Source organism: Gouania willdenowi, chromosome 14 (assembly GCF_900634775.1).
Source record: "Gouania willdenowi chromosome 14, fGouWil2.1, whole genome shotgun sequence".
Lineage (NCBI taxonomy): Eukaryota > Metazoa > Chordata > Actinopteri > Blenniiformes > Gobiesocidae > Gouania > Gouania willdenowi.
This window is the reverse complement of record NC_041057.1, coordinates 13856299-13874790: the sequence shown is the minus strand read 5'-3', so window position 1 is coordinate 13874790 and position 18492 is coordinate 13856299. Positions and strand designations below refer to the sequence as shown.

Here is an 18492-nt window from a genome sequence, read left to right as displayed (position 1 = left end):
CTTAAATGCCAAATATACATAAAATAGTTTCTTATTTGGAAAATGTGATTTAAACTAAAATTAGAATGTTTATAAAGACACTTAAAATCCAATGTTTGTTTGAATTTGACTTTTATTAATCCATCCTGATTAAATCAGACATAGCTTTCCAATCAGTACACATGATTTTAACTTTAGTGGTTTTGTGGAAACTCTTTATTCTCTGTAACATTTATCAAACCCAGCACCAGACCTTTCTACACATTACTTCCTTTTCTTCCCATTTCTCTTCTGCATATTCATCCAATGAAGTGATTTTCTTGTTGATCAGATGCTACGACAGCTTCACCTACAATTAGATGTTTCACACTCTTGTTCATTTTGCTAATTTGATTATCCACGTGAAAGGAAAGATCGTTTCCACTTCAGATTACTCTGAGCATAATGTGGGTGCACCCTGGACAGCAGCATAACTCTCACACTTTTTTGAAACCAAGATAAAAGAATCTCACTTATTCATGTTTAACTCAAATTAAGCATTAATTCCTCAGCAGAAAAAAAAAAAAAAAAGTGCATTATATGGCCTTTTCAACATCAAAGTCAAAACTTAAAATGCAGACGTAAACCTTTGGTTTCCGGTGTTTGAAATTGCACAGTATAAAACCAACATGTGTGCATCTCTAATGCTGCGTTTGTTCACTTCTTATTGAATCTAAATCCATATGTTTCGTCACAAAGTAGTAAAGTCTGATCTGCTTGTCAAATGTTCACTGTGAGGCTCGTTTTAAATCAAAGCCATCGGCTGCTTATGGAGGCAGAAGCAGCTCAACCTCAGTGTCTCCGTGTCAGTAACAGTCTGACTTCATGTATCGCTAGAAAGAAACAGGAGGAGCTTTGATCATATCATCTCATATGCCATCAGTGGAACAGAACATGTTTCATTCTGATCCTCGTTGGGAACCAGCACTGTCCTGGGCATCGTGTATCAGCTGTGGGAGCTGAGCGCGCCGATGTTAGTAGAACTTTGGAAGGTCAGACGATTCAGAAAAGTCGGACACGTTTCTTCATTTCATTCTTTTTCCACTGAGCGAGACGGTCAAACGTTGACATGGACATGCCGAAGACTCTGTGAAATTCTTCAGGGGAAAGATGACGCTGTAACGAGAGAAATAATCTAGTAATATAAACCAACATCACCAGGGAAACGTGACAGGCAGTACTTTTTAATGGAGAGCTTCTAAAAGACAGCTTTCAATGGGAGAAATCAGCATGTGTAGAGTCAGTCATGTCTGTCAAGTAAACCTTCAGCCTGTTTGCACTTTAAAGCAGCGGTCACTACTCAACCATCAGTGCAGCAAAAGGAGAATAAGGTTTTTTTTAAGTATTTTCTTTTCATAAGTGCATTGGGTATTTTATTTTTGAAAAATCACAGCTTCCGTTTGTGCAAACATCTGCTTCCTATCCATATGTGTCCCTGCGAGTCCCGTTATTCTTTGTCATTTAGTTTACGATGAGGTTTCACTCAATTTAACCATCAAAGAAAGAAAAAAAAAAAATCAAAGACTGAAAAGATTTCTGGTGCTTTCCTGAAATGAAAAAGGTACCAGTACTTGTGAGCAGAAACAAAAGGAAGAACCATAAACTAACCATGGTTTCCACTTTGTGATGAATCTGCTTTGTTTAGGCTAGCTGGGAACATTTTAATTGTAAAGCCAGGATGATTCATTCAGGGTTTGCCAAATGAAAACATGGAAAGTATATTTTTTAACATTCAGTCTATAAATAAATATTCAGCCCACATCGGGTTTATTTTAAGCTCCTTTTATTCACATAATTTTTTAATGTATTTTTCAGCATTACATCTTCACTTTATAAATATTCATCCATTTCTCTCTTCCAACTTTTCTCATCAAGAGTTTGACATTTCTTTTTTGTGTTTGTCGTGGTTTATGACGCGTAAATTCCGTGTGGCGTTTGTCAAAGTGAGTCGAGTATTATTTTACCTCCAGTCTGGCTCGGTCCACATCAGTGGGGAGGCGCTGCTGGCCTCTGACAGAAACCACCAGAGCATCATACGGGTAGATCTGACCGACACAGAGAAAGAAGATTATCCTTTTAATATTATTATTTCAGTCAAACGGAATAAACCTTGCCAGGATTGCAGCAGAAATATATGTTGGTGTACTTCTAAGTGGATATTGTATCTTAAGGATACACCTGGCTTTATACGGCCAATGTCCTCAAATAAGATTGATTTAGTTGAATAGGAAAACAAAACGTCATTCCTATTGATCATGTATTGATCCTCTTGCTGTGAAAAGGATTTACATACATCTTACCTTGTACTCTGAAGCAAAGCAGAGGGGAAAATAGGGAGAAAATGACACATTTAATAGCAATGCATTCAAATTGCTGCATGATGCATAGATTAAGTATCTTGCCTTCAAAAGTGGGAACTAAAACAAGGTATTCAGGAAGTGTTTGTAAAAAAAAAAAAAAAAAAAAACACAAAAAAACTTGCCTTTGATCTGCCAGTTCACAGCATTACTGCTATCATATTGGTAATAATCTGTACATGCGCTCCCAGTCTGCAAATAAAGAACAAATTAGGAGAACTTCGAGGAAAAAGAAGAAATACAGTATAGTCTGAATAATCCCACTATAGTAACAACAGTGACTTTCTATTGCTTGGTCATCAAAGCACAACTTATACCAATGAGTTTTCGGTTCAGTAGCGGATGAAGGACTTTGTCATATGTTGCAATGAAAGGAAAGACTACATATTGTCACATCAGCAAAAACCAACCAACGTCCTTCTCAATTACATTTTACAACTTCCAAGGACATCACACCCAGACTCTGACCCCAGAAGCTCCTTCTACACTCATGACTGTATGTGCTACTCACCACTTTGTCATTTTAGAGTGAACAATACAAAGGAAAAAAACAGGTCGTCATAAACAAACATGCTCACCCTGTTGGGTCCAGTTCTGCCGTATCCTGGCAACGATGCAGATTTGGTGACGTACGAGTCTGAAGAAGCCAACGGTACATAAAAGATATGCAGAGGGTCATTAATGATCTTGTGCATTTACTAAAAGCAACAAATCATTTGATATTTTGGTTAACTTATTTAACAGTAAGGAGCTTTTTTTATTATGTAAAACACCTTTGATAAGTTACAGATTCACTTTAGAGAAAATCAGCTGATGTCGTCAGCTCCAGCTGTCTTAGAGGTATCATGGTATAGCTCAGAAAATTGTCAACACTAATTTGACAGCAAACCAATGCATAGGCCAAAGATAGACATTATCCATGATGTATGTCTGCAGTGGAGCAGCTGCAGCAGCAGAGAGCAGCAGAGCTTCACTCAGCTTCATTCTTTCTCTCTACTTCTCCATGTTCAATTCTTCCTCCATCCTTTCCCTCCTTCATCTCTCACCTGCTTATCTTTCATCCTGTTCACTCACTCGGAGGTTGGATGGAAATCAATCACAACCATGATTCAGCAGAATACTGGCTTGTGTGTAGCGCAAATGCAGATTTTGTGTGGTATTGAACTTTAATTGGTTTTTTTATCTACTATTCTCAGGCAAATAGATGGGTCATAGTCCCACAGATGAATAGTGCTCAACAGTGTCAAACAGTTGGTCTATGCAACACATTTATCACTTCTTTACACTTGTGCCACTCACTATAATTAACTGATGTGATTATGGTGTTTTCAGTGCAACATGCTTCAATTACAACATACATTTTAGTGGGATTTAAGAGTGTTAGATGATAATACTCTTGCGTCATGTACTGGATCTTACATGACTGTATTTAAAAAAGATGACTGATTGGTTCAGTGTCAAAGACCTAAAGTCAGACCTTTCTACACCTTGGAAAGATGAGAGAGGCCTGTAATTTTCATCATAGGTATATTTCAACTATGAGAGACAAAATAAGAAGAAAAAAAAAATCCAGAAGAAGTTACAGATCTGTGAGAGCCAGAAATGTTGCTTGTTTGTAGGTGACCAAATATTTATTTTATCCAGGGATTTAGCCATTAATTCATTAATTCCCACTTTTTAAGTGGGAGAACTTGCACAATTGGTGGCCGACTAAATACATTTTTGCCCCACTGTAGCTTCCAAAGCAAGGAAGATTATTTCAGCATTAGGCCAGACTCATTGATCGGCTTGCCTGTCAGGTGTGTATGGATAACAGTGGGCGTTTAAGTGTGAGATATCGAAATTCTAATTGGACACTCACCGCTGTCTGCACTGTAGATGGAACCTGCAGCAGCTGAAAAACACAAAGAAACACATAAGATATTATCTTAACCCGACCAGTTTTACACAGAGTAAAAAAAAAAAAACCCTTTCATTCAGTTTCTTAACCACAAATTCATCAGGCTGATATGTTCAACATTAAGTATGCATTAATTAAGTAATATTACACTGATAATGTTCATCAAAATTTGCCAAAAAAATACAATTTCATAATCTAGCTGTATCCCAGGTTGAGGATTGTAGGTTTGACCCATTTCCTTACACAGTTTAAAACACATTTAATTCATTTAAGACTCTAAATTAGAGATATGGCACTGTCTGTCTCAACATATAATCCGTCTGTCAGACTGGAGAACTTTTCCTGTGGAGCTACCCCAAATGCCCTGGGCCTTAAGTTACCCAAAGTAGGACTATGAAAAAGAATAATGGTTTGAACGGAGAAAATACAAAATACCAGAACAATGCATGTTCAAAAATATCAAATGAAATACGACCAAGTCAACTTTAGAGCACTATAAACACACCTATGAACAGTTCACCAACTTCTTAAACCCAGCTGCTCTTTACAACTTTATCAGATCAGTTTGATTATCACTGTATCAGCTTTATATTTATTGTTTAATCGTAATAATTAGGCTTTATCGCATCTGATTGTTCAAACTAACAGTATGATAGACTGTTAATTTGATCTACCGCTCAGTAAAACTGGGCCATTCAAAGGGAGGGCAATAAAACAGCCATTTGTTGTGGGACATTCATAAAACATCAGCAGGAGGAAGTACATCCCCTGCAATATCCACATGAAGAAATAATCTCAGTCACGACCTAGACATAATATAAAATATGGAGTACCATTGGCACAGTCAGGCTCCATCAGGACGTGTAGCTGAACAGCTAATGTTAAAATTGTATGTTTATGGCAGAGCCTGGATACACGTTGTACTATTGATGGATTCTATGCCTTTTTTTTTTTTTTTTTTTTTAATGCAATATTACGCCAAAGCCAGAACCACAATATAAAGCAGGGAAGAGAAGCTGCACAGAATAAATTCAGCAATATTGACAGAAGGAAAACTAAGTGACCACTGAGGTCAATAATGATAAAAGAAATGTCTGGTTAGCTGTCAGACTTTTCTGCAGTGTGCCTATGCAGTGTCCAGGATCTAGTTTTACATCAGTGCACATAACAAAGTACCCACACAATTAATTTGCCAAGCGGTCCTTAACCCTTCACTCTCCAAGTGCCACTCTCAGTTCTGCACCATGAGTTGAGCAGCAGCCAAGCCGGCAGCATTGTTTTATGCAGTTTGAAAATCAGGAAATGTTGGGAAAAATTAGGATGACCAGTGGAATCAGAAGTTTTATTATTAATAATAATAATAATAATAATAATAATAATAATAATAATAATAATAATAATAAAGACAGCTTTTCACCTTAAATTCTTTGTTGTCTAAATAATAATTTGTAGTAGAAATTGGGATTAAACACAGCACTCTCCCTCCGTGTCAACTCACTCACACATAATAAACAAGACTCGACACCATTCAGCACGATGGGAGAAAGATTTTAAAAAAGGCAAAAAACTAAAAACTTTTCTATTCAGCAAAATATTTTGTTCTTCCCCTCAGATTGTTTGTAGATGTATTTTATTCTTTTTTTTCTAACATTTTTGAAAATTTGATTTTATGCTTTTGACCTGTTACACTGACATTTTATCAATGCATTATAAATAAAATGCATGAATAATATGATCATTGCAACTGTTTTCTATTCATGTTCACACGTGATGAGGCATGTGTGGCTTTTGAATGCAAAAATAATGCTGTTTTTAAAACAAGTATATTTGAAGATTAAATTCAATGATTTAAATATTCTTTGCAGTGGCCCATCAATTTTCAATTCAGTTCAAATCTTGTCACAGGAAAGGTAATTCAAGTCCATATGATTATTTTGTCCTCTGGGGACAATAAAGGCATCTTGTGGTCATTTTTTTCCTTTTCTTTCCTTCCATGAGATATTTTCATTTCAGACCCAAAATTGTGCTTGAATAATTAATAGAAGGCAGGCAAGAAGGGTTTCCTTTTAGCATAGCTAAAATTAACTTTGTACATCAGGGATGGATGAACTTTACTGCAAGTATTCTTCTTTTTTTTTTGACCACTTAGTGAGATGAAAATGTTGTGTTAGGATTTCAATTGTTGAATAAATGAATGCTGTCAGGAGTTTTAAAGGAGAACTAAGTAACTTGCGCTTAGCGCTCCCCCTAAAGGCCCTCTTTGGTTATGTCACTGTCGTAAAAACTCTGCACCTCCCACCGCCTGCCCCACCCCACAGCTACATGCGCACCTTTGCTCTCCCGAGACGGTAGCAACCGATCACAGAAAAATCCTAATACAACAGTGACACTAAGGGTGCTTTCACACATGACCATGTGAACAGTATGAGGAAGAGAGATAAGTAAAATAAATGAATGATGGGGGAGTAATACGAAAGGGAGTGTGGAAATGTGTGTGATGTGTTTGTTTTAGTGTTTAGATTTTTGGCCTCATTTTCCCGTTCAGCTGTCGGCCCGGGCTTCATTTTTAACTTTTTTTTTTTTTTTTTACTTTTTTTAACAAAAATCTTAATTTAACTTATTATTTTTTAATAAACTCAAAAACACTTCTATATTGTTGTGGCATCATTTCTAAAGTGACTTCTGCTAGTAGTGACGGGATATTGACGGCTTTGTGTTGCGTTTAGTTGTTCAGCGTTCACATTCACTGAATATTATTTGCTGATTTTGCTCATTCCTCACTTGCTAATGGAGCGCAAGGAACAAATATGATTGCGTGCTTCAGTCAGGTCTGCGCTCAATGCACGGGCCGCCCGGTGTTTGATTGTTTATTTGTGGCGTGTTACTACGACCTCCATTAAAGCCTGTAAAACTGTAATAACGGCTCGAGTCACGTCATTACAATACCTTTTGGGCTGCGATGAGTGTGTGCGCCACCCCCTCCCCCCTCACTGCGCGAGGCACCGCGCTACTAATCTACCAGCTACAATACGCTCAATGAAAGAATTTACGTGTGGTTTGCTTCGGTCCTACAATTTAAGTTAATGGGTCGTGCTCTAGTCGGGTCGGGCTTTATTTTTTTGGGCCCGGTCTAAACTGTCGTTTGTTTGTGTGCTGACAAAGCAGCTCTGAAAATGGACAGATGGATAGATGGATATTTGTGTGTGTGCTGCCTGATGGAGCGCTGAGTTGTGAGTGTGCGTGCCTGTTGCCACGACGACAGTGTGTGATCGTTGCTGAGCTGTCACTGCATGGAGTTGCTCCGTTCCTCGGACAAAAGTCTTCTCTGCCTTTTTTTTGCTGGCTCCGCCATGATATAAGTTTGAGAAAAGTGAATTTGTAAACAACCGTGTAATCTAGCATTAGTTTGTATTGGGCTGCCGTAAAGCAGTACGTCTTGCCACCAGGTGGGAGGCAGGAAAGTTGCAAGTGCGGTTTTCTGGCCAAAGACAGAAGGGGGAGATGAAAGACCCCCCCAATCACCCCATAAACACTTGTATTACCCTCACAAGGACTATGAGAAGGATTTATAAAGGTGAAAAATGTACCTAGTTCTGCTTTACTAGCTGATACCTATTAGTCTCACTTTCTATGCAGAGGATCCAGCAGTCTAACAGTTAACCCGGTTTCAGTGAAAGCCGGTGAGGATGGGGGTGAGGGTGGGGGGGGGGGTGGGGGGGGGGGGGGTGAAGTCCCTCGCTGACCCAGATTAACTTTAAGGCTTCATGTCATACATCTTCCCTTTAAATGCCCCAAATTGCCTTTGCACCCACTCACTCTTTTTTTGTATTGAATTCACTTTCTATTACATTCCCCCTCTCTCTCATTCCCCACTGACCTCCACCCAAACACACTGGCTCTCAATCACTCCGTCTTTGTACACGTGTTGAATGCAATGAGGGATGGGATCAATAGGAGGCTTAATACAGTTTACTGAACTCCTCCCACTGAGTCTTGGTCAGCAAAACAACCAAAGCAGCAGATTTATTCTATAATAAAGGTGTCGGGTAACATATATCTAACCTACATACGGCATTGATCCTCATCACCCTCTGAATTCTGACCTTTTCTTAAAGCTTTGAAACAACAAAAAAGTCAAAGATTTAAAGAGCTCCAAAGAAACTCCAAAGCACCCAACCTAATTGAACTGTATTTTTTATCAAGCTTTGCAGAAACCTGATAAGGACTCAGGTGAATCAGGCGTGAAAGGAATGTGACGCATTTATTACCAGCTAGGAAGCTAATTCTCATATACGCCTATTATAAAGTTGGATGAAAGATGTGTACATTGTATTCAATCACTATTTTAAATCATTGAGATATTGGACTCAGTAAAATAGGTGTTAGTGAGACAGAATCATGCACTGACCTTCATAGATGCCATGCTGATAATCTAATAGAGTAAAATACCTTAAGGACCTTTACAAGCTGGGACACAAGATGACAAAGAATTTCATCGTGTTGTGACTTCAATCACAAATCGTCAAGCGAGAATGCCAACAATTTGTAGATTATGTATTTCTATGTCAGATTTGAGCACTCGTGAAAAGGCTGAGGATCTTACAGCCATTTAGAGAAGTATATGCCAGGTTGTTCAGCACATCCTTGCTGCTACAGCAGGAAGTCTGTCGACTTCCCCAAGTGTCGTTGTGCAAACCCGATCGTGCTTTCATCTCCTCCTTTAGGATTAACCTCCCGATCCCCTGTAAGGAGGGAGAGACAGGAGGGATAGACGGCTGTAAGCATGGAACGTGGAAGAATTAAAAGTACAGTTAATGTCTCAAACTGGAGAGCAGCATTTAAATCACTTGTCCCATTAATTATTAAGACAAACCTACAGCATAACAATGAAGTTAAGGAGAGCATGTCATTCTTTCCTACCCTGTTATTGTTACAGTTCCATCCATCCTCTTCTCCTCCTGATGAAAACCTCCTCACTCTGGATACTGGAAAAACACATCACAAGAAAAGAATGAATACATTTGTCACTCTGCAGATTTATTTTCATTACTTTGTTCTCTGGAATATTTAGCGTACAATTAGACAGATTATAACCAATAAAAGCTAAAAGTAAACACTGATTACCCTAAAACATCTGCATCATAGAGTTGGGCGGTATCAAAATTTTGATACTGTCAAACCTCCTCCCTATTTTACCGTGGTATACGGTATTACCATGACTAATTAAAAGTAATGACGTAAGGCTCAGGGTGCGTTCACACCGAACGCGACGGTAGCGACTGCAGTCACCGTGATAAGTCGCTTGAACATAGTGGTGCTTCTCATTCCATCCCTCCAGTTACGTCATGACCAGGGATAGATAGATAGATAGATAGATAGATAGATAGATAGATAGATAGATAGATAGATAGATAGATAGATAGATAGATAGATAGATAGATAGATAGATAGATAGATAGATAGATAGATAGATAGATATAAGGTATTACTACCCAAGCCCACTGCATCAGTTACTAGTTCCCAGTCAAAACGCTTCAAATGTGCGTGCACTGATAATGAAGTGTGGTTGGGTGTGTCTGTTGCTGCAAGTGACAATAGATGTTTGTACCTGCTGAGATATAATCCATGTGCAAAGTCCATGCCAGGCTTCAGGAGGCGCCAAGGCTTGTTGCTACCTCAACCAATGCATGAGTTAAAACTTTCTTAATATTCAAAGGAGTACAGTTGAATAAAGAGTGGGAATTAAATTGTTTAGGACATATGATGCCCTGAACTTATTCAAAAGCCATTCTATTCCCAGGATCTCACTGGTGTGTGAAAATGATGTCTGTCTTGAAGTGTCGGTATAAAAAACGCTTTTTTAAATAATAATAAAATAAATAATAAAAAAAGGTGAGCAAACAGAATCAGGTCATAATGTTATGGCTATTTACAGATTTAAAAGAGGGTGGTGTACCTTTAGGAGAGCCTGAATATGGAAAGTAGTTGGACTCCGGGTGAAAGACACCGTTACAGTTGGAAGAAGAAAGACGGCTGGAATTATCCAGTAGATTCTTGTTGATCTTACTTCTACCGACTGTTGGGGAAACGTGGACGTCTAAAATTCAGAAAGGAAAATTAGACAAGGGACCAAGGCTTGCTTTTATTCAATTACGTGGAGAATAAAGTGTTGTCAGCAAAAGAACAAAGATCTGATGAGAAACAGAGGAGTGTTACAACATATGGTTTACTTAACAATAAAAAAATTACTTACAACCTGTGATGCACAATATTGTGTGTGACGAGATGTTGACAGAAAAAGAATATAATGTGAAATTAAAGTTGTGGGTAAAAGCTGCATCTGCAGAATGGTTTTAGTAGACGGAACAAAAAGAGATAGACAACAAACGAGAGAGTACCTTCAATGAAAGGTCATTTGTCCAATATTACTTCAGGTTCACGGACATGACTTTTGTTCTTTGGAAAAATCTAATTTGAACTGAACCCAAATCCTATTAAATTTTTGATGATTATTAAGGACTGCCCAGTAACAATGTATCAATTGATGGGCCTTTTTTATTTTAACCATTATGTTTGATTTGGTGTATAATGAACGGCTTTTCGTTCCCTGCCTTGTTGATATATTTTGTTAAGCGTAACATTAAGTAAGTGTAGTTTTATTCATCTTTCTAAAGCAGAAAGCAACAATTTTATCCTCAACATTTAGTATTATCTGCTGCTTTCACACTCTTCCTCCTGTATCTCTGTTGTCTGCTCTGGTAATATAACCAAACCGCTCCATAAGGACCTATTAATAGCTTATGTTCTCAAACTGGAGCAAAGCGTCTCTCACACACTATATCTGGTGTTCAAACCTCGATGATGGCCTTTTACAATGAAACGCTCAGCACATGATTCATGTTTTGCATTGATATTCAATGCTCAGGCCAGCGCTCGCTGGCTCCGACTGAAGAGGAAGGCTTGTCAGCATTTTGGGAAAGCAACGTAAATCATGCAAAAGTCTTCCAGAGGAACTGTAACTCTGGGCCACCAGCTGTCAGAGCCCTGATGGATCACCTACAAGCTCACCGTTTGGCAACGCTTTGCTCACTTTTAATTACCCTTTCCAAGCATCAGCTGCATTCTCCTTTTTAATCCGACTACCAATCCTCCAACTCAGATTTATATTAATAATAGTTATATTATCACAGGACATTCAGAGACCTTTGTGTTCTTTCACATTCTCCTCAAGCAGACGACCAAATGTCATCTGAAACTATGTGAAGATGATTCAAGATCAGAAGAGAATAGTAGAGATTTCTTTCCGGAGTTGGTATCAAAACAAGATACCAGACAGACTTCACTCCAGCGTGCGCATGAATCAAACTGATGGACAGGTAGATGGCTCAACAGAAAGCCAATAAAAGCATGAACGAGTGAGAAATCAACCAACCTTGTCCTCTGTAGAGGGAGGTTTTCCTGTAAATGTTCGTCTCCTCAGCAGCTGTGAACAGAAACCAGAATCTAGTTAGAAACTAAAAGCAAAGGCAGGAGGAGAGGAGAGATGAGTAATCTGGATCTCTTTTATCATCCAATCTCTACAATGGCTGTGCACAGTCTTTCGCAATAAAGCTGGCAGCACAGGTAAAGTAAAGCAGTGGGGGTGCAGTGCATTCTGACACCCTGACTGGCATACAGAGGGTCTTAATATGACATGTTCACTGGTTCAATATGGTGATGGGAAAGCAGATGGTCCAGGAATAACAAGGAGAGGAGGAAGCTGCAGAAACCTGAAAATAATGGAGACATTTAGCTGCACATCCACTGAAAACAGTGCTGGAAAAACATAACCAACATCGGTAATTAATAAGAAATGTCAAAGCTGCTACCCATGATCATTTTTTGTGAAAGAAAGGAAAAAGGTTTAAATTGTCACTTGAAATTTAGTTTTGGTCTCCACTGTAAACACTCTTACTGACATTTTTTGTATTGCATTGTGGGATTTATTTTATTTTTTCAAACTTAATTCTCACCGCAATTTCAATTATCTTCAATTTCCTCATAAATGAGGCCTATTCTATGGCGTTATCTGCTAAAAGAATTTGTGTCCAGCAGCTTTTTGTAGAGAGGCATCCTCTGCAGGGTGAACTTTCCACCACGTGGATCAGATCAGAGAAGATTCATGACCAGCAAACAAAAATCACCATCAGCTCTAAATTTGTCTGCACTCATGATGGTGTGAGGCACTTTGGATGAAAGAGAAATTCTCCTTGGAGAAAAAAGGAGTTCAGAGTGGAAACATGCATCGAATGGATCGACGACAGACGGAGGGAAATATGGAGGGACATTAAATACAGACTGCAGAGTTTAACATTCAGGAAGACGAGACATTAAACTGATTTGTAAGTTCAACCATCAGCAAAGAAGGTCACAAGAATTTCAACAAAGCCTATTCTGAAAACTTTTCATTTAAAAAGTCAAACTTCAATGCTTAAGGGTTTAAAATTATGATTCAGTGTGTTGCTGAAGCATGTTTGTGTTCATCAGAAAATGCAAAACTATTAACACAGAATGCAAAACAACATCGCACAGACTTTCGACTTTAGTTTTGTTCTGGTAACTTATTCTCACAAATGCTCATCGCTTGTAAGAAGCTCATTCTGCAACCTTTGAGGTCTTATTTGGATATAGAAGGTGCATCACAGCACAGGGTGCAAAGAGATGATAATTCCCAGAGTGACGGGGGACATCCGTACATATGCACTGCACCACCCTTCTCATTTAATTAGCTGATCTTGTTCCTTCATTCTCAAACAATGGGTATTGGTTTAGCACTGCAGCACCTGTCAAAGACCGGGTTTTATCACTGAAGCCACTGACATGCTAATCTAATAACTCGGGCTGACATGCATGAGAGAACATGCAAGTGCATTTGGGTTCATATTTTCTGTGTGCGCGCGCACATTAATGAGTTGGTGTGACATTACCAGAGAGATACTGCAATGGGGAGCCTCCGTGGCGACTGTGTGCAGGAGAGTCAGTGAAGGCAGAGCTGTAGGAACTCCTTGTTCTCAAATCTAATGTGTCCAACAAATCCTGAGGAGAGACATGAACTGTTCACTTCAGCTCAGTATTGGCAGTAAATGAGGCCACAAGCACCTCCAAAACACTGTAATAATACTGGCAGTATAGTTTATTACTTCGGAGGGCGTCATGCAGAAAAGACACCATTCAAACAGCCTCATCATCTCATTGGTTGCAGCGTGCATGTTGATTATACCCGGTTCCTGAATCTGAGGTAAACAATAACGCCTGCAGTTTATGGGAAGAGCGTGTTGCTCATTGTAAATGTCACAAGTATAACATCAAGTAATTATTACAACCAGTGAAAGAAATTAAAATGTAAACTGGTTTAGAAAAACAGCAAATTCCCATGAGCCAATCTCAAAACAAAAGTCTGCAGAGATAACAAGCCTTGGACACTTAGCCCATACATTTGTACCTGCGTGTGTGTGTGTGTTTGTACCTGTCCACAGTTATATCTTTCCAGTGTGTCGATGGATAGCCGTGTGTGCCCGTGGTCGGCCTGATAAGGGATGATGTCCGGTCGCTGGATGTCATAAAGAGCTTTGAGTTTGGGTAGAGCTGCCAGCTGCTTGTAGTCCAAAACATCAGTGTCAGCCTTGGACTGACAGAGACAGACACACAGACATGCAGGGACTCCACTTTAGCTCCAATGCTCAAAGCAGTAAAGCATAATGTAGTAACACCCTGTACTGGTTTAAGTTTGACAGCAGTCAGTGATTTTAAAAGACATTTTGAACATAGACAATTTGATTCGTCTCACAAGCATATACACAATAAAGCCTCACCTAACTATTAAACCACACATAAAAAATAAGTATCTGCCTGGTGAAATTTGCATTTCATGGTAGCTGGCCTTCAATATTATTCATTAGTGGGTAATTGTGCATCATTACACAAGGTAAAAAAAAATGACAAGAAAGTATTTTAGGAAATGACTGCTTCCATTTACAGCTACATCTCCTTTTAAACCAGATGATGCACACAGTAACCTCCAGAATAAAACAGAAAAGAGTTAGAAGAGGTTGGGCTCCCCACAAACATTTCAACAAAATGTTAAAACACTCAAAGTTATTCGAGTACAAAGAAAAAATATTTCTCTATTTTTCATGCAAAATGTTGCAAAGCCATTCTCGCACCCCCCATTGTGGTGTCATGTTACACACCCCCCAGAGTTGGAACCACTGGTTTACAGAACTCCAAAGTGTTCCTGTGTGGCATTGGTTACTCACGCAGATGAGCTTGCGTGGTGAGCCGAAGAGCGGTGATGAACTGGGAGGAGATATGGACGCCGTGTCAGAGGTGCGTCGAAGCTGGGAGTATAAAACCCAAAAGTCAGTGCGGGAAGAACACTCACGACAACAGACAGCATGAAGGAGATGCTAACTCGGACAGAATCCAGGATTTAACCAACATGTTGCCTTCAAATGTAAAGTCTGAAGATCTGTTTGAAGCCAACGCTCAAAGGGGAGGGACTTAAGGTCTAATTCATCCCCATTTAGTAAGTTTTTGTGGTGTCAGCGAGGTAAACAACATCCTCAGACTGTACGTGCAATCACTGGTACCTTCACTCAGGGACCACCTGAACCACAACTACTACCATTGCTATTGCCAGCATCATGAACTTAGGTTAACCTTTTGTTTGAGGCGCACCATTGAATCATCCCCCTTCCCGTTGGAGCACCTGCAAACAAATGGATTTACCAAAATTCTGCATGCAAAGGAGCAAGAATGGGGGCCTAAGTTGAATCTTTAGATACTTTATCATTGGACACACACCGACTCCACAGTCATTTGTTGGAGTTTCCCCCAGAAACATGGTGGGGCTGAAAAGACGCCTGTATGAAATACAGATGAATGGGTGGATGGGTACAGAGTGAAAAGGAACAGTTCAAAGAAACATGCCACTGTTTGTGTTTTTGTTTTTATAGCAAATAGAAAGTCACTTACCCTAAGTTTTCTCTCTAGTCGAGCAGCTTCTTTACACATGGGATGCCAGACCTCAGAACCTACACACAAACACACACACACACACACAAAACACACACAGGGAGACAGTTTGCTTTGTTTATTGTGTGGGCAGCCGTTTGTACAGTTTTATCTGAGCCTACAAAGAATAGATCCGGCCATTTCAAATCCATCAACATCAATCACCAGCACCCACACACACAACACACACGAGCATGCAGCTCTTTAGGTCTCACACAGATGAACAGGAAGACTGAGCAGAGGAGCGTTTTTAGCTCTGCGGATGCATCTTCAGGTTTCATGAAGTATGGGCCATTGATCAGTCCAAGAAGAGCAATCTGAAAAACTTCTGACAGAAAAGCTTTTTTTTTTTTTTTGCAAACAAGGATGCCCAAACGGTTCCATCTATGTTCAGTGTAATCAGACTTGATTCATTTTTCCTTTGTCACACTGGTTGAGGACCAAAACATTTCCAGCTTCTTTTGTTGATCATCTTCTTCTTCTTAGTCATCTTAACCTCACTTCCTGCTGTGAATCAGGTGTACAGATCAGGTCTACAGTTTAAACTGAATTGTTTGGTCCTGTGATGGACTGCTGACTTGTCCAAGGTGTCCGCACATGGCTGAGACAAGCTGATGCTGTCTGGAAATCAAGTTTGAATAACCAGGCTATGGATGATAGATTTATGAATAAGCAGTGTCCGCACCCCCCATCATCTTCAACAGTTTTCCTGTATCATGCTCCACTACTATTGGCTTTTTCCACAGCTTGGACATCAGGTACTTGCTTCACTTTGCAGCAAAAAAGATCAATTTAAACGGTTGTGAATCTACATCCAAATCTTGGAATAATTTCTTTAATTATCCCAATCTTGTTAAGAAACAAGACACATTACCAACCTTTAGTGTTGTAGAGCAGTGAAACCCAACCACCAGTTTATGGATCATTTGGTACCAGCTCGCAAGTTAAGATTTTTTATTTATTTTTATTGAAAACCTTTTTGAACATTTTATTTAAAAATAAAAATCACACAATCCGCTTGTGTATGCATCACTCCCACACATTGACTCTGCTGTAGTCCTTCATTGCTTTGATTTATCTTTTCTTTGTGAGAAAGACAAAGAAAACAGTCTCATTTTTCAGAATGTAATGTTTCTGTTTCCTTTCAAATTCTTCAAATGTTTTTATAAGCAAAGGAAATAAAACGACACTTCGATCCATCGTTAGTAAAATTAACAGCCAGGTAAATGTTTTAGACATGTATTGTGGGAGAAACCACACACCTCTTCATTGCGGTTCCAGATTACAGTACTATTGCTGTAAACAAAATATAGATTAATAACCAATTGGACATTTATGATGCTTCTCATGGTTATAGGTATAATCTTCATTTTTTTTTTTTTTTTTAAATCAATGACTGCCTGAATGAAACAAAAGAAATGAATAAGGATGAACTTAAAAGGACAGTCTTATTTATAATAAACCACTAACATCAGGATGTTTTTCAGTAATCACAGTAATATATCTGCTCTGACACACACAGACTGAATCCAAGTCATTGAGCTGGGCCTTGGGGCAATGCAGGCCAGCAGAACGTACTCGGTTAACTGATCACGACTATAATATACAACTACCACCAACACCAGAAAACTGACCTGCGTGCACACACACGCACACACACTCTGATGTGCTTGCACGCGCAAACAAAATCAATATCCCTGACAGGAACCATGCGTGGTGATTCACTGCACCCCCATCCCACCTACGCTCCCAGGCTCTGCTGCGGTTGAGAACTCAGACATGAGCGCCGCCTTCTTTTGGATTAAAGAAACTCAAACTGTGCTGAGGAAAGGATTCAAGCCCAAAGAACCACTGCAATGACTCAGAGTATGGGGAAAGGAATGTCCCAATCTGATACATGAAGACAAATTCATAATATATGGTAATTGTTTCACTCAAACAATACATTTAACATTCCTGCAACGCAAAACAATCAGCACTGAGTTTAAACTAAAATGCACAGTAAAGCAGTCAGAGTGAATCTAGACATGGAATACATAATGTCATTTAAAAACCATAGTGCATAAACAAACAAATAGCCTCAGAATCTGCTGAATCATGCAGTCACTGCAAACAGCCTCTACATCTGACTAATGGAGCCATTCAGACGTGCACTGCTTGTCCTTCAACCTATGGCAAAATATGTTAGTGTTGGAAATGTTGTTCATTTAAAAAATGCTGTTCTCCCCAAAACTACGCCCAGTCTTCTGTGTTATCTTTAACAGCTAGTTTGACCTTCTTGGTGTTGTTTAGGAGATTCAATGATTAAAGTAGGATCAAATCAGAATTATTAGCAATTTAAAGTGTACCTGCCCTAGTAATGTTTACAACATCAATTGTCTAAAAAAAAAAAATAAGACTTACACATTTAATAACAAAAGAAAAAGAAACACACACTGAAAGTAGTTTCCTACAGCTATTCTTTTAGACGAATGTGATGGTTTGTTATCTGCTGCTGGTTATCAAACAGTGTCTTTAAATCAACAATGTTTAAGTAAAAATATGACAAGTAACAGTGATAAAATGGGTGTGAATGACTATCTGTTGGAGCCAGAGAAGGATAATTCTTATGAGGACAGCCAGTCATCCCATTCTAGTGATTCTGAGGAGGAAAATGCAGTCACAGATTGCGTATGGCGGCAGATCCAATGTGGCTGCCATCACACGACTCTGATGAGTCTTACTGCCGTAAAGAGGATTAACTGAATGGATGTGTTCTCTGGACATGGAGCAGTGACTTGTGCCTGTGGCTGCCTCACAAGAACTAGCTTAGCAATAACTATTACACACAATCTTTTAAAAACTACCTTAAAGTTCACAACAGCCTTTAACAATTGATTAAACATACAGGAGCCTCGGCATAGTGTGGTTAAAAACCCTACAAAGCCACAACAGTCTAATAACTACTCCTGTTATGGTCCCTCAATTCAATTTAACTCAAATCATCTGCCAGTGGTATCTTATACCACTACAATCTGGAATAAATAGTTTATCAAAGACTGCTTCCTGAGGATGGGATGGCCTTGATCACATTGAACAAGTGTAGTTACAACTTGGCAGCGATGTTAGAAATTAATCGAAAGCACTCAATGAAATCATTTCAACCAGACATCACAGTTGCTAATC

General features: G+C 39.1%; 1 protein-coding gene across 2 annotated transcripts in view; it reads right to left on the bottom strand.

Annotated features, from left to right (window-relative positions):
- Positions 1-564: 564 nt before the first annotated feature.
- The window catches only part of LOC114475854 (actin-binding LIM protein 3-like), a 39150-nt gene continuing 21222 nt past the window's right edge, over positions 565-18492 (bottom strand). The window contains exons 8-22 of one of the 2 annotated variants that reach the window (XM_028466995.1): positions 15289-15347; positions 14571-14651; positions 13781-13942; positions 13455-13547; positions 13242-13350; positions 11708-11758; positions 10232-10372; positions 9196-9260; positions 8879-9017; positions 4237-4269; positions 2954-3012; positions 2501-2567; positions 2319-2326; positions 1983-2063; positions 565-1134 (exon numbers count right to left, since the gene is read on the bottom strand). In XM_028466995.1, the coding sequence (XP_028322796.1) occupies positions 1021-1134; positions 1983-2063; positions 2319-2326; positions 2501-2567; positions 2954-3012; positions 4237-4269; positions 8879-9017; positions 9196-9260; positions 10232-10372; positions 11708-11758; positions 13242-13350; positions 13455-13547; positions 13781-13942; positions 14571-14651; positions 15289-15347 (1262 nt within the window). In that variant the 3' untranslated portion in view covers positions 565-1020. The remainder of the gene's footprint in view (positions 1135-1982; positions 2064-2318; positions 2327-2500; positions 2568-2953; positions 3013-4236; positions 4270-8878; positions 9018-9195; positions 9261-10231; positions 10373-11707; positions 11759-13241; positions 13351-13454; positions 13548-13780; positions 13943-14570; positions 14652-15288; positions 15348-18492) is intronic. The other variant, XM_028466996.1, reaches the window with a different exon arrangement.